The sequence below is a fragment of the Artibeus jamaicensis genome, unplaced genomic scaffold (assembly GCF_021234435.1).
Source record: "Artibeus jamaicensis isolate MK-2021 breed Jamaican fruit bat unplaced genomic scaffold, CSHL_Jam_final scaffold_369, whole genome shotgun sequence".
NCBI lineage: Eukaryota > Metazoa > Chordata > Mammalia > Chiroptera > Phyllostomidae > Artibeus > Artibeus jamaicensis.
Genome location: NW_026522042.1, coordinates 40,887,632 through 40,907,251, shown reverse-complemented (window position 1 = coordinate 40,907,251; position 19,620 = coordinate 40,887,632). Strand labels below are relative to the sequence as shown.

The 19,620-nt window shown below is 43.1% G+C and overlaps 1 protein-coding gene across 6 annotated transcripts in view; it reads right to left on the bottom strand.

Moving 5' to 3' along the window:
* The window catches only part of MAST4 (microtubule associated serine/threonine kinase family member 4), a 524,826-nt gene that overhangs the window by 375,923 nt on the left and 129,283 nt on the right, over window positions 1–19,620 (bottom strand). For all 6 annotated transcript variants that reach the window (XM_053657255.1, XM_037150788.2, XM_053657256.1 and 3 more), the window contains exon 2: window positions 3,351–3,504. In XM_053657255.1, the coding sequence (XP_053513230.1) occupies window positions 3,351–3,504 (154 nt within the window). The remainder of the gene's footprint in view (window positions 1–3,350; window positions 3,505–19,620) is intronic.

Here is a 19,620-nt window from a genome sequence, read left to right as displayed (position 1 = left end):
CCCTATAAAACTTTCAAACAACTGTTTTTAAAAACAGGCTGACCTCAAAGAGATTTCTTTAAGTTCTTCCAAATACTGTTAAATATTTTTTGAAAATTATCTGACTAAAGACTTAATTACCTACAATAATTATACAGCAAGCTAACTTGTATAAGTACAGAATGGCTAGAGCTGCTGGGCTTATGAAACGAGAATCAAGTCCAGCTTTTTTTCCCCTTAAAGCTAAAGACCAATTTCATGCTTCAGCCGTATGCCTGCATCAAGAGCTATACCCTTGCATTATTTTAGAGCATGAACTGCTTTAGCAAAAATTGGAAAGAACCATTTCCGTCCCTCCTATTGTCTGAAATAGTTTGAGCAAAGTTAAGTAGAGCTCCTAAGTGAAATTAATAAGCATGGGGGTGAGCCTTCTAACTTTTAACATTTAATTTTCCCACCTATAAAATAAGGGTTAGAATAAATAATCTTCAGGGTTTCTCACTTTAAAAAGCAAATAGTCTGCAGCTATAAAAGGACAACAGAGGAAAATGCCCTCATAACCATTAGAACATCAGCTAAACTCATGTGAACATTTGCTTTAAACAGTAAAGTGCCAAAATTTTTTATTAATTTCTCCCCCTTGGCCCGAGGTCAGTTTCACTCTCCATTCTGGCAGTGTGACACCCTGGGGCAGATGTTTTAGACTCTCCTCATCGTGTGGCAGAAGCATTTCTGTGCCTAGAGATTTCACCTCCAAAAAGTCAAAATCCATACTTTAATAATGAAATGGAATTGTTGGGAACTGCCCTGCCTGGTTTCAGGAGCTGTGAACCCCCCATGGCTAAGGCTGAGTCAGCGACCTTTCGACCATAAGCCACTAAAGAGACAAAGCTTATCTCCCTGTCAGAAGTGCTTCTGCTCCTTTTACCTCATTCATAACTGGCCCCCAACGCTTGGTTGGCTAGCCAGTGATGGGTAAGATTCCTCAAGCGGAGAACAACCTAAGACAGGCACAATCACGTGGAGGGCCCAGGGAAGCACTTGGGGGGCTATGGAGAAAGGGGGTGCTGGACCCTCACCCCTTGGCTTTGACATAGCCTGAGTCCTCATTCTGTCTGTGAGAAGTCTTCTAATCTCTTGGTTGCCTTACTTCCCTGCCTGATTTAAGCCTGAAACAATGACAGAGGGCGGTGGAGCCCTGTGCTGGAAAGGGCAGGCTCCCCGGGTGATCAGGCCTAAGAAAGAATATAGAAAATCCTGTGAAACCTGCTTTGTTACGAATGCTTTCAGTTAAATGATAAAGGTCCCAGAAGGAAATGAGTTTGTTTCCCAAAGTTTTGTAGCCCTTTAGCTAACAGACACTGAGTCAGAATAGGCCCTCTGAGTTCTTTGTATGTTATCTATTGTTTGATCCTTACTGCCTAAGAATGATTAATGAGCTCTTACCTGTATTCCTGTGCAAAATGAACCCAATAAAAACTCATTGAGGAAAAGGCTCTTGGTCCTTCTCCTTTGAGAGATTGGCCACCTTTCCTCCCCAAGCAGGTCATGTCTTAGTAGACTTATTCTCATCCACAAAGGAAGGGGGACTCTGTGGGCAAAGCTCCCCCACAGTGAATAAGAACTTATTTTCTAGACCATTTATGAACTGATGGGTAAGATTATCCTATATAGAGAAAATCTTATTTAGAGGTATAAAAAACAATAAAGTTTCCTCAACACTATCTAAAGGTAAAAGCATTCAAAATAAAATAACAAATCTAATCTTTAGTGATTTAAAGTTAAATTTAATAACATAAAGTTTACATGATGAATTATTTATTAAAAACCAAGGATAGCTTAATTTGGCTCTTTCAAGTCAATACAAGTGATCTGTGGGATTTCCGGATTTGAAATTTTTTTTAATTAATTTTAAGATGATTAAAAAATGAAAGATTTGAACAGGCACTTCACAAAAGATACATGAATGCCCAATGAGCACATGAAAAGATGTTTGACAAGATTTAGTCATCAAGAAAATATAAATTAAAACCATAATGAGATATGACTATCCATTAAAATGGGTAAAATTAAAAAAGACTGGAAGTACAACAAGTAGGCAAGAATGCAGAGGAATTAGATACTCACCTATTTTTGGTAGATATGTAAAATCTCACAATTTTGAAAACAGTTTGGCAGTTCCTTTTACAGTTCAATGTATACTACTGATACATGAGGTTAGTACAGAAAAAGTCCAGCCATTGTTAATATAATGAGAATGGTTTGTGTGACATTGATATAACCTGGCAGGCAAGGGGAGTGGACTGGAACACACATGTGTGAACAATGACGACCTCACTGTACTAGTCAGTGGGGGCAGTAGATGCCATTGAGCAAGCGTGTGTACTGTGTGTCTGTCACATTTAAAAGGACTTAGTGAGTTCTGCATCAAATTTTGCATTAAGCTTAACATTCCTCTGCAGAAACCATTTGGATGACTCAGAAAGCTGCAGTTATGGGCAAGTGGTGATTGGCAGCTTCCTAACAACAAACCCACTCATGCATCACACCATGTGCAGAGGTTTTTGACAAAACATCAAATCACCCAGGTGACTCAGCTCCCCTACAACCCGGAATTTGTGACCTGTGACTTCTGGCTTTTCCCAAAACTAAAATCACCTTTGAAAGGGAAGAAATATCAGACTGTCAATGGGATTCAGGAAAATATGACAGGGCAGCTGATGGCGATTGGGAGAACTGTGTGAGATCCCAAGGTGTCTAGTTTGAAGGAGACTGAGGCATCTTAGTCCTATGTACAGTATTTGTTGTATTTTGTATCCTCTTCATTAAATGTCTCTATTTTCCATATTATATGGCTGGATGCCTTCTGGACAGACCTCATTTATGCAACAACATGGATGAATCTTAAAAACATCATGTTGAACCAACAAAGCTGGGTACAAAAAAGCATGTACTGTGCGATTCCAACAGCATAAAATTCTTAAGATAAATCTAATTTATAGTGACAAAAAAGCAGATCTATGGTTGCTTGGGGTCAAGGATTGGAAGGTGAGGGGAGAGAATGACTAGGAAGGAGCAAGGGAACATTTTACGTCTCCATTTTGGTGGTAGGTAGACTGTCATAAACATTTGCCAAAGCCCATCCACACATACACTGAAAACGCGTGCATTTTATTGCACGTACATTATATTTCAGGGAACGTTATTAATAAAATCCTCAATATAACTGCTCTCTGGATTGGACTAGTTTTACCAGATGATCTACACAGAAGCAAATCTTAAGTAGGCTGACTGCTACAGGTGGAACTGCAGGGCCGTTCGGGACTCTCCAGTGTGTGAAGGCAATCCTTCCTCGCACGCTCGTGACTCACCTGTCAGAGCACCGCCCAGGCTCCCCCGCCGCAGCTGTCGTCCATCCTCACTCAGCTGTCGTTTAAACTTCAGTGACTTTCCGGGGCCGGAAGCCAGGTCTGGGTTGCTGCATTTCCGACATGGCATGGGCGGAGGGGACAGTATGTGGTCAAGCTGCGGAGGGAAGGACAGGGCATCACTTGCCAGGGAGCTCTCAACACAACCCGAACTAAAGACCAGCCAGTCACACTTTGCTCCTTCCTTTTCATTCTCTAAATCCCTTCGCCAGCCCAGTTTTTAATTTGGCTGGTTGAGAGAGTTCAGGGTTTGACTGTGGTGTCTTCCATCTGACAGTCTGGTTGCTGCAACATCTCAATAGCAGGGCTTTGCAAGCTATGGATCATGGTGCATTAGTGCAGTGATTTGCACCCTTTTCATCTTGTGGTACACATAAACTAATTACTAAATATATGACTGGCATGGCTCAGTGGGTTGAGCATCGTCCTGCAAACTAATAGGTTGCTGGTCCTATTCCTGGTCGGGGCACGTGCCTGGGTTACAGGCCAGGTCCCTGTTTGAGGGTGTGCAAGAGGCAACCAATGTATGTTTCTCTCCCTCACTTCCTTCCTCCCTTCCCCACGCTCTAAAAATAAATAAATAAAATCTTTTAAAACAAACCTGTGGCATATAAAAAATATGTTACACTCTTTGCCAGTCTGACAAAAAGTAGATATAATTTTGATTCATCCCCAGTGAACGGCTACTGATGTATTGGCTGTGGTCATTTTTTATTTGACGATCTGGGGGGGGGGAGTCAGTGCCCCCGACTGAAAAGGCAGGTTTTGAATGGTTTAAAAATTCTTACAGCATACCAGTGCATACACCACACCGGCTGAACACTGCCGTGTTAGTGGGTCATAAAATCAATTTTAGTAGATTGTGATCAGTACTTTTAACACAACAGAACAGAAATTACCAAAATCCAGGGAAGGAAAGGAAAGTTTTGTTTCGTTATGTTTTGATTAAGTTCTCCATGTACATGTGTATCCTGAGTCACTATGTAAAATCAGGGTCCAGCATAAATAACACCCCTTTTTTATTACAAAATCACAAACATGTAATACTGTAAAATAACACTATCATACAACATCTTAGGTGAAATGTTCGAATTAAAACTGTAAATTACTACACTCATATTAGTACCCAACCAACCATGTTCCAGCAGGCGTGACTTCTGCCAGACCCTGTGTATGTCTTTCTGTGGGCCTTGATTCTCCCCAAAATAAAGAATATCGCTCCACAGAAAATCAACTGATCACTTCTTTAGTTGCTCACAAAATTCACAGGCTTTTGGTGCTCACAGACAGACATAGGGGAGGGAAAGGAATTTCTAAGCACTGTAGCCCATAATGGAAATCAATACATCCCTATATCACTTTACAGTCTTTAAAAGAAAACCTGTCACAAGAATCAGAGAAACTAAAGTCACTTCAAGAAACGACTTTCTACAAAAGAATCCCCTGTGTCACAACACTTATGTCAAGATCTGTCCTACTTTTATTAAAAAACTTTCATACTTGAATAAGACTGTACCTTCTAAAACGTTCACCTTCCAGTAAATGTATATGTATATGTGTATTGTATGTATGTGTCTAGGTGGTTATTAGGGATAGAAATATTTGTGTGTATACACATATGTGTATGTGCGTGCATGTGCGTACGCATGTGTATATACATATGCATGTGTGTACATATACACACATGTGTGTCCAGATAGTTATTAAGAAGTAAAAAGAAACATAGACAATATTCATAGGAAGTTGAATGGACACAGAAAAGAGTCACTTTGTAGAAATTTAAAAACAGAAGAGAGTTGGGTAGCAGTGCTCAAGGCCAGGCATTTTTAGGGGTATCTGATTGTATGTTTTGTTCTGTTTTCATGATAGAGAGATGGTCATCTGGTTATACCTGTTTGGGTTAATACTATCCTGAGTATATTTAGATTAGATTAATACTATCCTGAGTATATTTATCGGAGGAATTCAGGAATAACGTCATCCATTTGTCTGTCTGTGCACCACAGCACATTCAAACCCATGGCACAAAAGAAACTTGACCCTGAGTAACTCCTCCCAAGCTAGCTGAGATGGAACAGACCCGGTTGGGTCAGCTATGACAAGATGTCAACTCTCCCTCAAGCTCAGTTGGAACAGCTGGATTCCAAGCCCTTGTCATTAAGTACAATCTCAGATTCATTTCCAGTCAGTGCTTTGCTGAGAGTCCTTCAAAGAACTAGCCCTGTGGCTACGGCAGGATCAGGCCAGATCAGTAGGGCACAGAGGTTCCAGATTGTACTTGTGGAAGGTATTTGTTGAGGCTGCTGTTCATTACATGAGAGACCTACTGAACAGCATCCAAGGGGGAATTTCTCTCTGTTTTTACACATCTTGCCCCTAACTCTTATGGTCACTGGAGGGTGGCAAGGGAACCCTGGACAGTGACATATCAGCCCCTAGAAAGAGTAGAGCCCAGTCAGCAGTCCATCCAAATGTGGTTGGGTCATTACACAACGGGGGTCCTTTCTGGCTTCTTCTTGGCTCCATTTCGTGTCCTTGCCCCCATTTTCTTTCTTTCTTTTTTTACCTTTCATCACTTTTTTTTTAATTTTAGAAATTTCAGAATAAAATCTGTAACAGAAAAGTTGTAAGAGTAGTACAGTGAACACCCATGCTCCCCTCACCAAAGGTGACTTGCTGCCCTGTGCCAGGTTGATCTGGCTCTCTCTCATTCTCTTTTCCTGCCCTGGTCCCAAACACACAGCTGGGTGCCGACACCATGGATCTTCACCCCTAAAAACTGCAGCACGCCTCTTCTAAGAGCAAGGATGTCCTCTTAAACTACCCCATCCTACATCCTACGCACCTTTGTAAGGTGTCTTAAATCTTCTATCGAGGTAAAGTATAAAAAACTAGGGAAAATATAAAACTATATTGTGTGCATTTAGTATTAAAATTTTGCTCTTTTACATTAAAATGTAAACTTGCAGCCACAAGATGGCACTGTGCTACAGACAAAATGCCCCCTGTCGGCTAGAGTCCTGTGAAAGCACAGGGAACCTCTCAGAGCAGCCAAGCGTGTTAGGGTCCATGCCACTCGGTTATTTTCTCTTAATTACTATAGCAGCTGCACAAAATACAAATATTTATTGTCTAAGGTTCTTACACTTCTGCTCCTTATTTTTCACCTGAAGTTAAGATTTTCAGCTTGCAGAATTACAATTAATTACTCTAGGGAAGATTGTTGTATCAAATTAACAGAGGTGGAAAAACCACCAGAGGAAAAAAAAGATAATTCCTAACTAGAAATTGTGAGCCTTCCTTACATATTTCTAACAAAACCATAAAACGATAAAACAAAGTAAGTCAAGGACAAAGTGTATAAAAATAAAATAGAAAATTCCTTTTCTTACACATGTATAGCCACGAACTATTAATAAGCCTGAGTTTTTCATCAGAATCACAGTCCCAAGAGGGGACTATCATTTTAAATCTGGAGAAACTGAGGCAGTCAACTGTGTGAGCTGCCAATGCTTCAAAGGCAGTAGTAAGTAGAAAAAACTGTGGGCACAGTGTGGTTTTCCAAGGCCCCCCTTCCTCCGTTACAATGAATTGAATCACCCCTGCTCTGGGCCTCTCTGGAATAGATTGTTCTTCCAAACTGGCTGTGTTGTCGCTGGCTCTACTGGTCTTTCTACAATTAGTCAAAGTTTCTCAAAATGGCCCGCTGCAGCCCTGAAATTTATTTATTTTGTGTCCTGAGTCAAACACTCATGATCCCTTTTAAAACATTTCATCACATCCTAGAGTTTATAGTATACATCAAACATATTGCTTTGGACACCGCCCTGTAAATGATTTCAGTTTAATCCATTCGACCTTTTCCAAAGTCCCCAAGTCTTCATGTTCACAAGGAGCTCAACTAAAGACAGAGGCTGTCTTTAAAATTTCGCTCGTGTTCAAGGGCATCTAAGCCTGAGCTGGTCATTCTTGCTTCAAACACTTCTAATTTCCCCCTCTAAGGAGAGACAGTGGACTCCTACAGAGCCAGACGCACCCCCAGGTCACATACTTACCTAGCACACTGGGCGCCACCCAGTATCCTGGGGTGAAACACATTCTCCAGAAATGTGCCCCTACTTCATTCCCCAAGAGCTGATATTGATTTGTGGTGGGCTAGATTTTCTCATAACTCCTTGTGTTAGTTTCCTGCAGTTCCAAGAGCCACAGAACCATTTGAAAAGGCTTATTATTAAATTTAGAAGTCAGACAGACAAGGACCTCACCTACCACTTATATGTGAGTGACACACAATTGCTCTTGCTAGCAGTTCCTCACAGGAAACATAAAAAAGCATCTGAGAGAACAAAAGCTGTATAGCTACTGCAAGTCTAATGCAGACTTGGGGAGAAGTTTCTAAAATTATCGGTCCTGTGGACATGCTAATCACCAAATATCAGTATTTTCTACATCTATCATCTCCCTCCCATTGTCTTCTGTTTTACAAATTATCAGGCTGAGAAAAACAGAAGAATCCACAATGACCCACCATGGCTTCCACCATCCATGAAGATGAATGAAAAGCAAAGGTAAATCAAATCATTCATGAGACTGGGCCTTACTTTGTTCAGTTTCTCCACCATCACCACCACCACTGTCTCCAAAAAGGAACCCTGATTTCTTTGTCTACAGTTATGTCCCCTGGTAATACCATCCATCTCTTTCTAAAAGGTCATAGTGTGATCTTCAATGACTATTCAACTTGCAGCAACTTTCTCCAACCTCATCTCTGGGCACTTTTATGCCCAAGCACATGAGTTCTATAATTTATAGTTTCTAAATATGAACAGCAATGATAGGAACAGTATGAGATCTTTCCTTTTTCTTTCCATTTTTTTCAATTACAGTTCACTTTCAATATTATTCTGTATGAGTTTCTGGTGCACAGCACAGTCGTTAGACACTCACATATTTTACCCTGTGTTTCAACCCCCTGGTCCATCCATCACCCACCTGGCACCAAACACAGCTATTACAGTATCATTGACTCTGTTCCCTAGGCCGCCCTCTCCATCCCTGTGACTGTTTTGTGACTACCAATCTGTACTCCATCCCGTCACCTTTTCCACCCAGTTTCAGGCTTTTCCAATTTTCACTAATGCCATCTCCTTTATTCTAGCTACTCACATCACAAATCTTACAGGTCTTGTAAACATCTCTTCTTACTCCATATCCAACCAGCAAACCCTCTAACTCCATCTCGGGAATATATCCAGAGTCCCATCGCTTCACCGTCTCTGTTGCTACTGCTCTGGCCCCTACCATCAGTGTCTCTCATATCCTGCCCAGCAGACCTCTCCGCCTCCATCCTCATCTCAGTGCAGCAGCCAGTGCCCTTCTGACTCACAAGGCAGGTGCTCCAAACCCTCTGCAGGAGTCCTCCAGGGCTTCCGCTTTACCAAGAGCAAAATCCAAAGTCTTGACAATGTTCTGCAAGGTCCTCAACCCCCGCCTCTCCGACCCCCACTACTCCACTGGGTCTACTTTGGTCTATCACCAGATGGCCCAGGCACCTTCCCCTCTGGACCTGTCCACTGACCCTTTCCTCTGCGTGACGTTAGTTCCTGCGGTCCCTCCATCCTGCAGGTCTCCATTCCCATGTGACTCTTTCAGGGGCCTTCTCCCGTCACCCCACACAAAAGAGCACACCTACTGCTTTATTCCCTTCTCCCTTTTTCCTCAAAGCACCTACTGGCACATGATATGTTAGATCTTCTATATTTGTTCATTATCCTCCTTCTCCTGCTAGAATGCATGTTACGTGAAATGAGGTGCTAGTCTGTTTCGTCCACGGCTCCATTTGTCCACTGCTCTAATTAAAAGGCATCCTATAAATATGTAAATATTTGCTGAAAAAAATAAATTGCAAAGCTCTGGTATTTAGTTAAAATATAACAGATAAAGGAGGAGCACAAAGCATGAAGGGTTTTTATTGTTGGAAAATTTAGAATAAAATTGTATTAAATGTTATTTAAGGTGAAAAGGCCAAAGTGAAATCTATAGCATTTTGACAAAATTGAACACTTCATATATAAAAAAAGAACCTTAGATTATAGCAAATGACGTCTTCTCAAAGAATCTTTTCTATATACAAACTAATATGCTAATTTTTTGAACACTGCAACCTTTGAAGGTGATTCCTAAATAATGAATTATTCGACCTTTTAACTATCTCCCAACTAGTCACTTGTGTCTATCAATCCAAGCCTTTTCTACCCCCCCTTCCTGCAGAGCCTCACTCATTCCCATGGTGCAGCACATGCATTTTAAAGACCCATTCAGAATGCATGTGCCCTAAGGCCAAAGTTCATTAGTTCAAAGGGATCACCACTGTCATCTGCTTACATAATGAGGGCTCACTAGTAAGGTCCTTGTTATGCTTAAAATGAGGGAAGGGGAAGGAGACTGACTAGTAACACAGGGTTATAAAGACAGTTTTCAGTTAGTTATTCTGTTTCTTGATAATAAAAACCCTAAAAAACGTAGATAGGAAAATATAAGAATAATTTTCAAATGGCATAGACAATGCTTGTAATCTTAATGAACTATTCCATTGCCTCCACCCAACATGGAGTCACGCTGGCAATCTGTAATGACTATTTTAGAATTGGATTATATTTACTTTTAAACGAAAGCCTATAAACAATACTTTAAAATCTGATAGGATGGAGTTCTATATTAAGACAATCATTACCAGATTCATACTAACTCCTCAGTTGTTAGGTATGCAAAATTTGCTATCCTAATGAAGACATATAACTATTTTCATGTCTATTCCCTCATCCACAAAATGTTAGTAATAATAATACTGCCTATCTTCTGAGGGTGCTGAAAAGATGAAAGGAAATTATACACAGCGTATGGCAGAAGTAATGGTTGCTGGAGTTTGGTTGGTAGGGTAATACTATGGGTGCAATAATTTATAGTTTTAATTTGAACATTTCACCTAAAATGTCATATGGTGTGCTTGAGTATAATGTCTGTTATGTTACAGAATCACATGCTTATGGTTTTTTAATAAAAGATTTTGTAATAAAAAGGGGCGTTATTTGTGCTGGACCCCGTACATAAAGCACTTAAAACAGTGTGTAGAATACAGTACGCACACAGTAAATGTTAGCTGTGGTGGTTATTAACATTCCTGTAGAGGAAGTCACCTCATTCACAAACATCTCTGCATGTGCAATTTATCATAAATAGTTTGCAAGAAAATTAAACTGATTGCAGTTTTACAGAGTTGTTGTTTTTGCCCCTTAGGGCTCCAATGAGAATGTGGTTTGAACTGCTTTGAAATTATTTCTGTCTGTAACTCTCCTGCCACATTCAAGAGCATGAACTCTGGGGTTTGATCAGACATTGCTGGGAGGTATTAGTGGGTGTGAGACAGAGCAGCAGAGAGGTGAGGAGTCCACTCCGAATGTGAATTGTCAGGAACAGAATCCCAGGGCTCGGGCAAGCCACTGAACACCTCCCTGAAGTGCGGACCTCAGAGGGGGTGAGGACGCAGAGGGACGATGCACAGAAGGGGCACATGTGAGCACTCGGTAACTAGTCATGTTGGTGGTAGCTATTACCATAGCTCTCAGCTCAAGTTTCCCTTCCTCAGCCTTAATTGACATTTAACAAGCTCACTGCTCCCTGAAGAACATGCAACTTCCCTCCCCCTAGCACCCTAAAACCTAACTATTGATTGAGTCAGACACTGGGAGAGCTACAATCCTGCACCACACTGTCCTGGGGCCCATTTAATTGATTTTGTCGACATTCATTTGAGATCATGCCACCCAGAATGCATGCTTCTGTTTAATCATACTCTAAGAAATAACAGCCCTAGAAAACCTGCACTCTGTCTATATACATATAAGGAAGGGCCTATATTAAACAGTATCTCCCTAGACAAGATTCATCTCTTTATAAAAATATTTATTAAGCAACTGCCAGGTATTTCTCTGGGTACACAAATGAACAAAACAGACCAACATCCCTGCCCATCAGGAGCTTCGTTCTCAGGGAGACAGAAACCTGGAGGAAATGCTGTCAGTTGTCCACATTAGAAATAGATGTGCTTCTGCTGAGTTACAATATATTTCATCCTGAGAACCCCAAATGTCACAAAACAAATGTTTCTCTGGTGCGGCCACTAGCAATTCTGGGGTAACACTTGCAGTCAGTCCATCACCAGCAAGAGTGGCGTGTCCAGTCTCCACCAGGGATCTGGTTGCTCCACCAGCCTCACTCTGGCGTCACCTTATGCTCTGCTATAAGCGGAATGCTTATGTCCCCACCCCAAATTCATGTGTTGAACCTTAACCCTAAAAGTGATGGTATGTGGAGATAGGGCCTTTGGGAGGTGATTAGTTCACCAGGGTGGAGCCCACATGAGAGGGATTAGTGCCCTTATAAAAGAGACCCCAGAGAGCTTGCTGTGCCTTCCACCGTCCGCCACATAAGGACACAGCTAGAAGATGGCTGTCCGTGGGCCAGGAAGTGAGCCCTCACCAGATGTTGGATTTTCCAGTGTCTTGATCATGGACGTCCAGCCTCCAGAACTGTGAGTAATAAACATCTGTTGTTTGTAAGCCACCCAGTCTGTGGTAGTCTGCTATAGTAACTCAAGCTAAGACACTATCAGTACAACTGATGGTAATCTCATCACCCAGACGATATCTAGCAATGTCTGAGACCATCTTCAGTTGTCACAACATAGCAGTGACAGGGGCTACTGCTCGTATCTACTGGCCAGAGACCTCAGACGTCCCTAAGCAATGTGCAGTGCCCAGGACAACCCCGTCAACAAAGAGTCATCTGTTACAAAATGCTGTCGGTGCCCCGTCAAGAAACTGCTCTACGCTCAGCTCTACATGTACTTTTATTTTAAGTTATGCATCTCCCTGAGTTGTCTGTTACTGTAGGTTATCCTAAAACCTTTTGAGAACAAGAAGGGGGACAGAGGAAGAGCACAGATAGAATCTTAGCAAAAAATATTCATGTCGACAAGATTCGTTAAGCAAATCATTTTTTGAGCCACAGAATTTACTCATCCTATTAACGGTTTATCCCAATTCACTCTCTCAATGAATCCATGACTTCAAAAATAATACATCAACAGAAAGTATTTAAACTAGATATACTAGATACCAATTCACATTCCATCTTCAGTTTTATAATTAATTCTTTGAATCACAGACTTCAATTAGCAATATAAAAATGTTTAACAACATCCTCATATACATTATTAGATCAACTATGATGGCATCCACCTAAACAGAGAGATGCACCACTAGTTCCATTTCTTAAGAGAATTGATTTTCTTTCTTCTGCTCCCTGAGAAATATGTAAATTAGCACTTTGATAACACTATCTCACTTTTGTCTGTCAACCCAACTGCAAGAAAGTCAATTCCTTTCTTACGAACGAACACACACACACACACACACACACACACACACTCCACCCGCTGTACCATCAGAGTTCCAAGGACAAAGCACCGCACAGCAGGCATTTAATTGTTACTGTGATGTTTACATTAAGCGATAAGTTCAATAGTCTACAGATGTGAAAAAACAGAGCTAATATTTTATCACAAATTTTAAAACATTCTATCACATTTTTAAAAAACATAGCAGTTCCTAAACATGTTCTGTTTAGGAACAATGACACTGGGGAAAGCTCATAGACTCTATGGATTTTACTTTGCCTACGTATCACCTGTGCTCCTATCACTTTAATATTCCAGATGTGTCCCTGACCTTTATTCAGGGATCTAATCTATGCCTGCAGTTGTTTACTTATCCGAAATCATCAAATTCCCCTGGTACCATCATGTCCCCATCAGTGACATACGTAAACATTCTGACCGTGATTAACAAACTGGGAAGAGAATCCTCATCACTCATTGTCCTTCCATTGAAGGTCAGAGGGGAAATGTGTCCATATCCCCCTCTGGCAGAGAGTGTACCCCCAGTTAGGTAGTGTTATTCCCATTTCACCAGTGAGGACATGGATTCAGAAAGATTAACCCCTGCGAGTTAGCAGTTCCATAGGAGGTGCAAAAGGAGTCAAGCCCAAGATTCCCAACTCCAGAGCATGTGTTCCTTCCACTGTTCCAACCTGTCTCCTGGAGCTGGGCTCCCAGGAACCGCGTGAAGCCACAGAAAGTTAACCTTAATTCCCTCTTCCATCCCAGTCTGGGGAGACGCCCCAGAGAAGACTGGATCTTAGACCCCGGTGTCAACCAACCAAATGGTCCATTTCAGTCCTAACTGACAGCCTACGCAGTTTCCAGGGCTTCCATGGCTGAAATCCTTACATCAGACTTAGAGAATCACAAAATGTTAGAGGCAGAAAAGACCTAAAAATCACCCATAGACTGAGGCCTTCCCCAAAACCGCAAATTAGTCACATGAACTGCCCACATTTGCAAAGACCCCTGGTGCATAAATCCAGACGAGGAGCCACACTCCAGACCCACAATCTGCTGCCTATCCCACCTGTTTCCTCACTCACCCTGCTTTCTGCAATGCCACTGATATCCACGGCTCCATTACAATAGACTTGGAAATTTTTCTATTTCTTATTCATATATGCCTTCAATTCAGAGTTGTTTCATGAAAAAAAATTTAGCCAGATGTCTACTGTGGACTAGACAGTGTGTTAAGGGCTGCAGATAAGAGAACAGAATAGATACAGTCATCACCCTCAGGGCATTTCTGCGTGAGTGTGGGAGACAGACACAAAATCGCAACCGTGAAACAACTCGGCAAAAGCAGGGACAGAGTTGGGTTCGGGGACTACAGTGGCTTCGAGCAGAGTGGTGGTCCAACACCCGGTTAATCTCTTTTCTTTACTGGTCAGCTGAGCAATGCCGGCATGAATGCCTGACATGTCGAAGGGGCTGACTTACATTTACTCCCATAGATTATGCTCTTCTCGGGAACCCAGAAGCCAGGCCAGAAAGGGGCACAGAGTGGTATGTAAATACCTGCTGATTTTCCTTCTGCCTCGGGGCTTTGCAAACTCACCCACCCTGTCTTAAGGTGTAAGAGAGAGCAGAGTCCCTCCCACCATTGGACCACACAGCATGACAGGGCCTCAGCGACCCTAACTGTCCACCCCTCTCCAGGCACCGACTCTCTCAGCAGGGCCAGGAGCTCCTGGAGAAGTGCAGGGCTCCCGCTCCCCTGTCCCGACAGAATGGAGGCAGCACAGAATGGGAATGCAGTGGTCCAAGGCAGGGTTTGAGGCTGGGATTGAATTCAGCCACTTAGCAGCCATATAAAGGGGACAAATTATACTTTATCCATAAAATAAGGACCATTATACTCTCCTCACAGGATTCTTGTGGGTAAAGTTAAATGATCAACAGAAAGCTCCTAGCAAGAGAAGGCACTCAAACGTTTATTCTCTTCCCCCTCCCTACCCTTCCTTAGCCTAGCTCGTTCTATTGGAACTATGAAAGAAAATATTCAAGGGCTGGAAACTCTTTTCAATAACATCCATGGAAGCTAAAAATACACTTTGTAGACAAGGTTCTGGGAAAAACTTCAAAATGCACTCTACTTATAAAATACTGTTTAAGCTCTTTAGCTGGACAAACATATAAATTAATATTCATTTCATGATTTTACATTAAGAGGAAAAATGAACTGTTTGACCAAGGCTCCCGTGGGTAGCAGGAACAACGTGAACTCTGACCCAGGAGGCAAAATAAATGATCTTAAAGAAAAGCATTCCTAAGAACCATGAGTCACGAGTTCTCGAGTTCTCGGCAGCTAAAGGGCCTCACCTGGTTAAAACAAAAATAATTTAGAAGAACAGGAAAAACAATCACTGAGAAATTGGCAAACAGTGAGAGAATTAAAGGAGGGCTCTGGAGACGGGGGTGGGGGTGGGGGGGGGTGTGGGCGGGGCTGGAGTGCAGGGCCATGCAGGCTATTTTTATCAGCTCGACTTCTTAAAGAGGAAAAAATAACCAGAGAATGTGAAGGGGATGGAGAAGAAAGAGAAAGGAAGGCACTGAGGGGGGGAGGGGAGGGGGAGGGGACGCGAGTGGGCCAGAAGGGAGGGCCCTGCCCGGCTCCCGTCTGTGTCCTCTCACCTCCCCGTGGTGGGCTGTGTTCCACCATAGAGAGCCTAAGACCACCTTCTCCCTCAGCAGGAACAATAAATAATACATAAACCGTAAGTGTGTTATTAAATAATTATAAATACATATATTCCATAAAATACGTAAATTCCAAGTCTGTAAGTTAGTAGCTCCCTGGCTCCGCCCTAAAGCCATCCTCCTCCTGCATTTCCACCTGACCAGGCTGCCAGCATCATGTCCCCCACTTCCCTGGGCCATGCCCTCGGCGTCTTGATTGCTAATCGCCCTGATCTGTAGCCCCACAACGGGAGGTCTGGGGTCTACCTTAAGCCCAGGGTCTCGCACTGATTCTGCCTCTGAAACTCACCCTAGCGAGGACCGGGTCCCAACACGGGGCTGGGCCTCTGTGCTGCCTGCCTGCCCAGTGAACTGCCGCACCTCTGCCCTGCCTTTGCCAGCAGTCGTGCCCTGGGCTTAGTGCTGCCGGGTGTGCAACCTTTTGGCATCTCCGGGCCATGCTAGAAGGAGAGTTTTCTTGGACCACACAGTAAATACACTGCAGCACATAATCACAAAAAAACCTCATCATGTTTTAAGCACATTTATGATTTTGTGTGGGCCACATTCATAGCCATCCTGGGCTGCATGCAGCCCATGGGCCCCAGGTTGGACGCCCTTGCAGGTAACAGTGCTAACATCCCAGCTTTCCTTTGTCCAAAGTCATTGTCCACCCCTGGCTTCCTAGTCCCCTATAGTCTGGCCACGTCTAACCTGCCAGGCCCCCAGGAGAACATGAACTACAGAAACATGGAAAGGAGAAAATGACACAGAAACACTTATGAGAGGAAGTAGGAATGAGGTGGGAAATGCAGTGAGGGAGACAGAAGAACAAAGAGAAAGGAGAGCAGTGAATAGCTTGGTCGATTCTGCAGAAAAATGAACCATCTTAGCTTTTCTCCATATTCTACCTTCACTTAGGTCAAGGTCACACGAGTAACTTAATCACTCTGATCACTGATTACACTGCCATCTAATGGTTACACTGTAATGATTGGCTGACCAACCATTACAAGAACCTCCTCACTTTTTAAAAAGATTTTATTTATTTTTAGAGAGAGGGGAAGGAAGAAAAAAAGAGAGGGTGAGAAACATCGATGTGAGAGAAACATTGATCGATTGCCTCTTGCACACCCCCAACCAGGGACAGGCCCACAACACCGGCATGTGGCCTACCGGGAATTGAACCTGTGACCTTTTGCTTTGTGGGATGATGCCCAACCCACTGAGCCATACTGGTCAGGGCTCCATTTTATTATCTACTTTTCATGAAAAGATGTGGCTCCAAATAAGAGCCCTCTGCTCTGACGCCCTTGTTTGGCAGGAAGAAAACCTCTCTCTACGTTATAGGACTAAAGGACAAATCAAGATGTTCTCAGACGTCTGAAATAGACTCGGGCAGATGAACCCAGAAAGCAAAATGACAGCATCTGACCCAGTTCTGGCTCCCACGCCGGGGACTTCATTTTCCCATTCTTGCCTGAGACTTACTGGTGGAAGGGGCTGTGCACTGAAAACACTGACTCTAAAGGCTGCAATCAAGAGACGCACTAAGTCAGGAAAAGATTCAAGTTTGAGCTTGAAATCTGCTGGAGAACAGAGCATGATACAGGTACAACAGCCCTGCTTTCAATAAAGCTAGGGCTCTCATACAAAAGCCCGAACTTCCAGGTAGATAACTCTCCATATGGAGATTTGTTCTCCATATGGGGTTATTTTAAACAATGAATTCTGCTGAAATGTAAGTGTTTATTTAAAGATTAACAAAAAGCAGTTCACAACATGAAAGCATAACTTTCATTTTCAAGGCCATGCCCACTGGACTGGTCTGGCTGGTGAGGCACATGATCCCCCAACCAACTGTATCACCATGTTTACCAGAAGCCAGATGCCTTCCCGTCAGGGCTATCGATTTTCTTTGTCCTCTAATTCTGCATATTCCTCCAGTAGTTATCACAGCCTCTACTGCTCAGAGGCCCCATTCCCACCAAGCTTAAATGACCACAGCCTCTAAAGGTCCATTCCTGACCTTCACCATTTATTGTTATTCCTGAGATCGACACACTACAGCTCTTGTGCCAAATAAAATTTTACTGGACCGCAGCCATGGCTCATCCATTTACATACTGTCCACATTCTGCCTACACAGTTGTTCTGCCTGCCCAGCTGACCACTTCTCACAGAGACTTATGGCCCACAGAGCCTAATATATGCACTCTCTGGCCCTTTCCTGAACAAGTTTGCTAGTGCCTGATGTCTTCGATAAATTCACTGAGCAACTACTATGTGCCAAGCGCTATGAAGACAGCAGTGGTCAAGCACAATCCCTTCCTTCAGTGGTAATAAATGCTGCAAAGCAGCAGCTGTAGAATATAAGACAGAGAATGAGGGTCACTCTACTGTATGGGTGGTCAAAGGTCATCTCTCTGAAAGGGCAGCAATGGAGTAGAGACCTGAAGAGAGGGAGAGAGCTGTACAGGGGGGAAAGGCTTCCAGGAAAAGCAAGCATGGTGGCTGGACAATGTCTCCTTTCCCCAGGCTGTCAGTCCACCAGTCTCTCCCACAGCTCAGCACAGAGCTCGCTATGTGCAGGCACAACCCTAAGTGTTTATCTCATTTACTCTTTCAAACAATCTTCTGACATGATATTGTTTTCATTCCCTTTTTGCATGTAAGGAAACTGAGGCTTAGGGAGCTTCAGTGACTTGCCCGAGGTATCAGAGCTTGTGAGCAATAAAGACGGGGGACCAGCGCTAGCCGTGAGAGCCAGATTCCTCCTATGCTGCTCCCACCCCATCTTCTGTGCAGGCAGCACCAGCACTGTCACCCGGCTACACACCAGCAGCCTCGTTACTGTTCTACTTGGTCCAAGGTGCGGGCCACCAGGACGCATGGAACAGGCTTCCCAGAGCCTGCTGCCCGTTTCATACTCTGGACTCTGTTCTCACTGAACTCCACTTCATCCCTAACACTACACAAACCTCCTAAGATTACCTTCAAAACAAATCACTGAGCCATGGAAGGCTCACTGATGAAGGAAAATAGCTTGCAAAAGGAGGAGAAAGGGGACTAATATTTACAGAAGGTCTTCTGCGTGCCAGGCACCAATATAAACACTCTGCACACTCTATTTCTCGAAGATGATACTTAGTGAGAACACTGAAGAAGGAAAATATGACATCTTCCATGTGGATTTCCATGTGGATTTGAGGAATCTCCACAGCTGGTGTACCGAAACACAAATTTAAGAGAAAGCATACACTACTACCCCGAGTTCCCCAGGCCCAGTCTTCATCCGGCGTTCTGAGGCAAAGTACACAGCCACTTCCCATCCTTTCCGACCTCAGACTACACTGCACAGTCTCTGGTGCCCTCACTCAGTCCCCTCTCTCTTGAAAGAGTTCGTATCAGCCTTTCATGCTTTGCTCACAACTGTTCAGACGGTGCCCTGCGCGCAGCGGTTAGTCCTAAAGCAGCCATCTACCTGTGTACGGAGTCAGTTCTTCCCGGAGGCCTGGGAGGCCTCAGGCAGCTGGACTCTTGGTGGTCTGCCACCACAATTCCCCAAGCACTCCCCAAACAGGTATATGGATAAATTCCCCCAGGTCAGTCCTCAATATATAATATTTAGCAACCTTAAAAATCATTTACAACATTCTAACACCACAGGTGCTAGGCAGGGAGAAGCACGCCTCAATAAATGCTACCTACAAAAAAGGGAATGGAAAAATGGCAAGAGTAATGGAGAATAACTTCCTCTGCTCTGTGGGGGAAAAATACAAAAATGCTTTGCTGATTCCCCTGTTTTAGAGTTTACAGGAGAAAATATAATTTCAGTCTTGATTAATATGGCTCCTGGCCCCTGAGAATCCTAATCTCTTATCTGTGCCTCTCAAAATTTAGGAAAAGTCCTGATATAGTCAACATTTAGTATAGGTGGTATAAAAACAAACGTCTACTATACTTAAGGGTGTTTTTAGAGGACAAGTATCTTCAGGGAGTGAAGAGACACACCATTGGGAGGGGATGAAA